Genomic DNA, 7,562 nt, shown 5'->3' on the forward strand with positions numbered 1-7,562 from the left:
CCACGTGTTGGGACGAATGTTTCAAACCAAAAGAAAACACTCTCAAGCCGCCGCACATCCGACATCTTCGTCCATGCGCGACACGCGTCACTTGTTGATTTGAAGAATGTATAACAATTACTGCGCAAGGACACGCGTCGGAGCGAGAAAAGCCCGGGACACGGATTTGGATTAGAGCGCCAACCACATATATTTTTGCTGTCCATTTTTCCCATTTATTTAATTTTTAAAGTTTTGGATGAAAAGGATTTTTGTGAGATTAGAGAAAAGCAGGTCGCGAGGTCTAAAATTGGCAAAAGCGCTTTTTGCCACCGAGAATTGAATAAGAAACGCACAATTTTTTATGGTCTGTTTGGGAAGGGCAGCGATTATAGAGAGTAGAATTCTGGTTTTTCACGCGGAGAAGAAGCAGAAGCCAAACAACAACCTCAACAGGAAACAACCAATCCGGCCGTTGGTCAAATCGGAGGAGCTCCAGTTCCGGTTCAAGTCATCATCTCCACCTCCGCCGGCGTCATCGGCATTGTTCTTTCAAGCCACAAGACCACCGCCGAAGAAGCAGCAGAAAATGGCAACGGATCGAGGCAGCGGCTTGTCATCGTCGTCGACGTTGATGTTGACTTCTGGAGCGAGCGGCCGCATAAACGCCCTCTTCTCGCTGCAGGTGCTGCGGAGTCTGATGATGCTGATTAACGCCTTCTTCCTGCTCCTCCTGCTCCCATTTCGCGGCCGCAAGCGAGCGCCTTTGTCGTCCGCTTCTTCGTCTGCGGCGGCGGCGGCGGTGGCGGCATCGCCGGTCTTGGCGGAGAAGTCGGCCAAGGACGAGAGGCAGCCGAGGGTGCCGATGGTGCGGGTGCCGACAAAGATAGTGCCGTGGAAGTGCAGCTCGTCATCGCCGGTGGACCAGGAGGTGGCGGCGAGGAGGGCGTTAGCGAAGCTAAGAGTTGTACAAGATGATGATGAGAATTCGGTCAGGCAATATTCGCTCTTTGCGACTGCGAGAGGTGAAACTCTCTTCACGCAGAGTTGGACTCCCGTTTCCGTTAACATCAGGTAAATCAAATGCCTCTGTATCACATTATCCCCTTGGATTGGATTGTTTAATTTGCATTAATGCAAACAAGGTGTTAAATTTTCGTTACTTCTTGAAGAAAATGATGAGATTTCCGTTGTTTTAATTCAAAATTGCGGCAATCAGTTAAATGCAGAAGAAATATGCTTTCTGGGATTGAAAGTTTCAATCTTTTGTTTCCCCTTCAATCTTGATTGAGGTTGACTACACATCGTTCTCCAAGGAGTAACTTTTTAGTATCGGATTTTGGTGCCCGAAAAGTGGGCAATTGTTAGTGTAGATTAATGAATGAACAGATAGATCATATTTGTTTTATCTTCTTGATTACATCGCCGTCGTTTTGAATTAGTTAGGCTCATGTTAATTAATTTCATTAGTTTGTCAGTATGTGTTCACTAGGTACGCTTGTAGACATGGCCTGTACCATCGGTATTAACCTTAAACTGCGTATTACGCATATGATAAGGACCTTCCCTCAGGGATTGCAATACCCGAGTAAAGTTGGCAATCTCTTTGTGGTTGTTTGTTAGCCAAATATCCCTTTCATGAGGACCCGTTGCTTTCTTGAGGTCCCGTCTCTAATCTCTTGTCCTTACACCCACACGATAATTGCAATGGTTATGCAGTGAACCTGGATTTACAGAAAATGCACATCTGGTTCATTTCTACTCCTCTGCCTACTATGGCATAATAAGTTGGATCATATTGCAGGGACCATTTAGAGCATCGTCTATAATCTATTATGATTAGCTAGATGTAGTGAAACCAGATTTAAAATTGATCGGGCGTGGGCAAGTCAGGCAAATTTGCTTGTGGCGAGTCTGGTTCTGCAGTGACTTTGCACAAGTTTCTGACGGATTATTTAAGCTAAGGTTCACCACTTGGGAATTCTTGCATATGGACTATTCTTTTTAAAATGTTAAATGATAATGCCAAGAAGCATCCGGGCAATTAAACTGTTCTTGATGACTGATCCTCTAAGCAGTGCCTGGGTTTTATCGGAAGTGTCTGTTGACTTACATAGTCGATACCCTAAACTCTAATCTGGTAACATGATATACTAATTGGTAAGAGAACATTTCCTTTGCAACGAGTATACTGTTTAGAATAATTGCTAAAGGAGAGTAACATTCTCTCCTACCATATATTTGGATTTTACATTTAAACACAGATCTACTTAATCCATAGTTTTGTTTGCAAAGTTATGGAGTCCAAATTTATATCAAAATATGTTCGTAATTGCAGGTTATCTTCTTAGTTCGTATGAGTCTTATCCTTGAAGTGCATATTCACTTCTTTTTTCTTCATATTCTTACAGTATTAAGTTGCTAAGTTTCCTAATATTCAACTTTGCAGGGGCGTAGTTATTCTTATGCATGGTCTGAACGAACACAGGTTTGTCATTTCTACATATTTATCACTTAAATGCTACTTCAGCTGATTATAAGGCCTTGATATATCTATTAAGACTTCTGTACAATTTCACCAGTGGAAGATACAGCGACTTTGCAAAGCAACTGAATGCTAATGGATTTAAGGTTTACGGAATGGATTGGATTGGTAAGTCAACACCATCTTGAACATTTACCATTGCATTTAAACTTCTTAATTAGTCTAAAGGGTCTCTGTTTTCGTTCTCGAGTATGATACCTAAAGTCTAAGCCAATTAACAACAATTTCCTGTGTATGTCATTAGCAACGTGTACTGATGACCTAATTTTAATGTTTTCGTGCACACACTACTTTCCTATCAACACTTTTCTTTTCTTTGTAATTGTGTATATTGCTTTTGCCACAAGCGTGTCACGTTTTGAGTCATCATGACCAAACTTTGAGGCAAGCATTTTGGATGCTATACAACAGATTCAAATATGAGATAGATCTGTATAAACGCGATGCTTAAGAGAATGGCCGAAAAATTAATTTTAAAGTTTCTGTGGAAGGAGAAGAACCTTAACATTTTAGATAAAGGGTGAAGTTGTCTCTCAAAAAATTTTAAAATCTCACCCTTGTAGTAGAGGCAGTCTTCTTTTTTATTTAATTGCTGTTTTCATAGCATAGAGATCACTCTCTTCAACAATGCATCTATATTTGGATGTTGCAGGAATTTAGTTTGGACGCCCATTGGTGCGAAAAAGTAAACCTTTGAAGCTCCCTTTATAAGTAAGCTTATTATATGTGTATTTGGGTCTAACCTTGTATGTTTCTCATAAGTTATGCGTCTGATGATTCTATCAAGTGGAAAACATTCTCATAAGTTACGCGTCTGATGCTTCTATCTAGTGAAAAATATTCAAACAATATTATAGAATGGTTTAAGTTAAGCTTAAAGTACATCCCAACGCAAGCATCCAGTCTAAAGTCTGTGACCGAGTAAGGTGGGGTGCTCTTCCAGTTGTAATTATAAGAATTGGATTAAGATTAAACTTTCTTGCATTTCACTTAAAGTTCACTTGGAAACCTTTGCAATTTCTAGGCTTCTGGGACACTCAATGTGTTAATGGCTTAAGTGCTATTTTCCGTACTTGTTTTTTGTTAAGTTGCTTCTGGATTGTTTCTGGTGTGTAATGGCTATATGTTGTCGGGGGTTCAAGTCTTATTATGATTTGACGGAAAAGTCTCTGCTTTTTCATTCGTTTAACAAAACAATAAAAAAAATTAGGATCTCTAGCTTTCTTTGTGTCGAAGGATAAGTCGTGAAACCATGGACCTTGGGTTGCTCCATTCCTGTTACATCTAACTGAATCTCTAAATCTTCTGATGCAGTAGTTAATTGTTTTTGCATCACGTATAATTGTTCTCGGTGATTTATCTATCTAGGTCATGGCGGGAGTGATGGGCTTCATGCATATGTACCTTCTCTCGATTATGCTGTTACTGATATGGTAAGAAAATAGAATCTGAATCCAGTTCTTAATGCTGACCTGAAGAACCCAGGAACTCTGGATTGATTAAACCTTTACATGTCTTCGCTCTTTTATTTTGATGCAGAAATTATTTCTCGAAAAGGTTTTAGCTGAAAATCATGGCCTACCGTGTTTCTGTTTTGGGCATTCCACAGGTGCGGCCATTGTCCTTAAGGTATGGGTTGCCGGAAGCCATTTCTTTCTTGGAATTGCATGAATGACTTTTTTCGTAGTTACAATTTTGTTGTCTTCTGTGATTCTACCTATTCATTAACTTCATCGGCCTGGAATTCGATCTGAGCTTACTCCATATTGCAAAAATGATTTTAGGTAATGCTTGACCCAAAATTTGAGTCCCGCATAGACGGTGTAGTGCTCACATCACCTGCAGTTGGGGTTCAGCCTTCGCATCCAATATTAGTGGTCAGAAAACCATCTGTTGTTACAACTAATGTTTATGCACTCTTGAATATATATACTCAATTAATTACGAGTTTTCAAATGCACCCTGAACCCTAAACCCTCACCGCGCTTTCCTCCTTTTATCATGCCAGGTAATTGCTCCCATTGTCTCATTTTTGCTGCCAAGATACCAACTCAGTGCAGCAAATAAACAGGGCATGCCAGTTTCTCGTGATCCAGAGGCTTTAGTTGCCAAGTATTCGGACCCTCTAGTGTACACTGGATCCATCCGCGTAAGGACTGGATATGAGATTCTCCGAATCACATCCTACTTGCAGCAGAACCTAACCAAATTGATGGTACCCTTCTTCGTTCTCCACGGAACAGCGGATACAGTTACTGACCCCGAGGCCTCCCAGAAACTGTACGATGAAGCCTCCTCAACTGACAAAACCATCAAACTGTTTGACGGGTTCGTACATGACCTTCTCTTTGAGCCAGAGCGAGAAGCCATTACGAAGGATATCATTGACTGGTTGAATCATAGAATATGAAGCAGCTAGGTAGTGCAGCAGTGGGAGATAAAGATTGATAAGTTATGGGACGAAAACGAAAATGGATCGATCGATACGAGTGACCATTTTTGTGGAAGCAGAAGATGGAAAAACCCAAAAATCTATTGTGGCTAAATAAAAACTCAGCATATTGTGTTGAAACTTGAAACATCTTGTGACATTGTTTCCTTGTTGGGCATTTTAAAGATTATCTGCCGTTATGAAAATGAGGTTGATCCAAAATTCATTATTTTGGTGTCGTTTCGAGTCGAGTTAACGGGTCGTGTAAGAAATTGTCTGATCCAATATCATGTAATTTTGTTAAATGCTTCTTTCTCCTAGTTCATATGTTGCTTGAAAACTTGCGTGATGAAGAATTTAAGCAGGATGGGGTTTTCCACGTTTCAACCAGAATTCCTAGCTCACCCGAGAGTTGTGAGTTGTAACTTTCATGTTATTTGTCAAGGTGGTGAAGAATGATTTATGTCCTTGAGATCAAAGAAATTATTATTATAATTTTTGGATTATTGTCTTGGATAGATTTTTTTAGTATGACTGGAACACAAGAACAAATTGTAAGATATGTGTGTTAAAAAGTTAATAACTTAAAAAATATAAATTCCCGCTACTTATATAAAAACACGTGGTGTACCACCCGTGTTTCGGTCACGAACAAAAATTTCTCCTTGTCTTGGGTCTTGGATCCCCACATTTTAGTCATTCATTATGTATCATGCGGTCAAAAATCATTTGACTTTTTTTATTTAAAATTAAACACAAATAATATCTGACGAAAACTGGTTACACAATATACCATGAACGGCTAGGATGTGGGATCCCTATGATCCCCACAAAATGAATCCGAAGAGTCCTTTTCCTAAACTCTGGGTCATTTAGTGTATGATTACTTAAGGAACAATGATTAACCACGCTTTCAAATGGAGGAAACACTGACAATTATATGATTACATAATTACTCGAGTGAGAGAAATAGAGGATTAATAATTTTCTAATGTAATTATGGTGTTAATAATTGAAGGAGAGCATGGCAATACAAGCAGGGGACCATGGAAATATTCGTTTTGGGAAGCACAAGTGTCGAAAGAGTTGTTAAGCGGTTCGACGTTCTAGTTAGTGGAAAGTTGAAACTGTTGCTTTCGAACTTCTGTTTTATTCCCTTAAAAGGATTTAGTTTTTCCTTTGAAATAATGGTAATGAACTGCTCATTTGTACACTTGCATTGTCCATATATAGGTCAATGTAATATATATATTTATATACACAACCGACCAATGTCCATTGTATTGATTGTTACGTGACCGCGTTTAACTGTATAACACTCTTATAAAATGGAATTGCACGAGCAAATGGTGGAGATCTTCATGACCACACAACACTGGTTGTTGGATTTTGATCCGACGGCTACAATTATTATAATTTTTAGAGAGATTCTCTGTTTGTAACCGTTAGATCAAAATCCAACGATCCTTGTTGATCTAACATTCCGTATTATGTGGTCATGAGAATCCCCATCATTTGCTCAGGAGGGGATCCAATTCCTTATAAAATGAAGCCAAAATGAGGCAAATACATCGAACTCTAAACAATCACCAGCTACCTGATGAATATGTGGTCATGAAACAGTCAATATGATGACACTATTTTGCTCCGTGAACAGTAGAGTGTGATACCTGCTACACACACACCCACACACACGTGTAATCAACCTTTTAGAGGAGATCCTGCTTCATAGCATCGGCTACAGGATATGTGGTCACAAAATCAGCTATATGAGGTTATTAGTTTGATATTGTTGTGCTTTGAAAAAAAAACTACTTTTGTTGTACTGTAAGAATAAACTTATTTTTGCTGCTTCACGTTTTCAGTTTTTTTTTTCATCCAAAATTGTGAAAATAAGCTATTTTTAAGTGTTTACTAGATGATTTGGTATTGCTGTGCTTTGAAAAAAAAATTGCTTCTGCTTTGCAGCGAGATTAAACAGCTGTGAAATAAAGCAGTAGAGTGTTTGGTAAAAATTTTTGTAAAAGTGATTTTAGCAAAAAAAAAAAAAAAAGTTGTGCTAAAGTGTTTGATAAATTTTTATGTAAAATCGCTGCGATTATGTAAAATGACTAAAAAAGATATGATGTTGAATATTATATAATAATTTTTTTATCTTTTCTTTTATTATGACAGAGAGGACAAAAGAGAGACGTGGTGGGATCGGCAACGAAGTCGACGGGTATAATGTATAATTTATTTAATTGCCAAAGGCCATTTTGGGTATTGAAAATTTTCATTAAAGGCCTTAGCGCCTCTTGCGAAATCGGTTTGCGCAGAAGCTGGACAAGCAAAAAAAGTCGATTTTTCAAAGCTGGGTTGTGTATCTTTGTGTTTTTAGCTTTTTTTTCACTCAAACCGTGAAAAAAAACTGAAGTTTAATGTTTACCAAACATAAAAAACCTCCCAGCTTTTTTTTATACCCATTTTTTCCGAAGCATCTTAGTACCAAACCAGGGTTACCAAATACCTTTTTGAGCTCAGCTTTTTTTTATACCCACTTTTTATAAGATCACCTCAATACCAAACCAATACTAAATCTATCATAACCTATTAACATATACAGAA

At 38.5% G+C, this 7,562-nt stretch overlaps 1 protein-coding gene across 1 annotated transcript; it reads left to right on the forward strand.

Annotated features, from left to right (window-relative positions):
* The first annotated feature begins 228 nt into the window (after nt 1-228).
* Nucleotides 229-5,260, forward strand: LOC126627317 (uncharacterized). Its single transcript, XM_050296773.1, has 7 exons — nt 229-1,053; nt 2,429-2,467; nt 2,562-2,632; nt 3,893-3,957; nt 4,064-4,153; nt 4,309-4,401; nt 4,533-5,260. The coding sequence occupies exons 1-7, from the start codon at nt 344-346 to the stop codon at nt 4,932-4,934; spliced, it is 1,470 nt and encodes a 489-aa protein (XP_050152730.1). The 5' UTR covers nt 229-343; the 3' UTR covers nt 4,935-5,260.
* Nucleotides 5,261-7,562: the final 2,302 nt, after the last annotated feature.

Source organism: Malus sylvestris, chromosome 6, assembly GCF_916048215.2.
Source record: "Malus sylvestris chromosome 6, drMalSylv7.2, whole genome shotgun sequence".
In the NCBI taxonomy this organism is placed as follows: domain Eukaryota; kingdom Viridiplantae; phylum Streptophyta; class Magnoliopsida; order Rosales; family Rosaceae; genus Malus; species Malus sylvestris.

Excerpts from the sequence above, each read along its gene's own strand:
- LOC126627317 (XM_050296773.1), top strand. The coding sequence starts at position 344 with ATGGTCTGTTTGGGAAGGGCAGCGATTATAGAGAGTAGAATTCTGGTT. Across the intron at positions 3,958-4,063 it reads ATTATGCTGTTACTGATATG|AAATTATTTCTCGAAAAGGT; the intron begins GTAAGAAAATAG and ends ATTTTGATGCAG. Across the intron at positions 4,154-4,308 it reads GTGCGGCCATTGTCCTTAAG|GTAATGCTTGACCCAAAATT; the intron begins GTATGGGTTGCC and ends AAATGATTTTAG.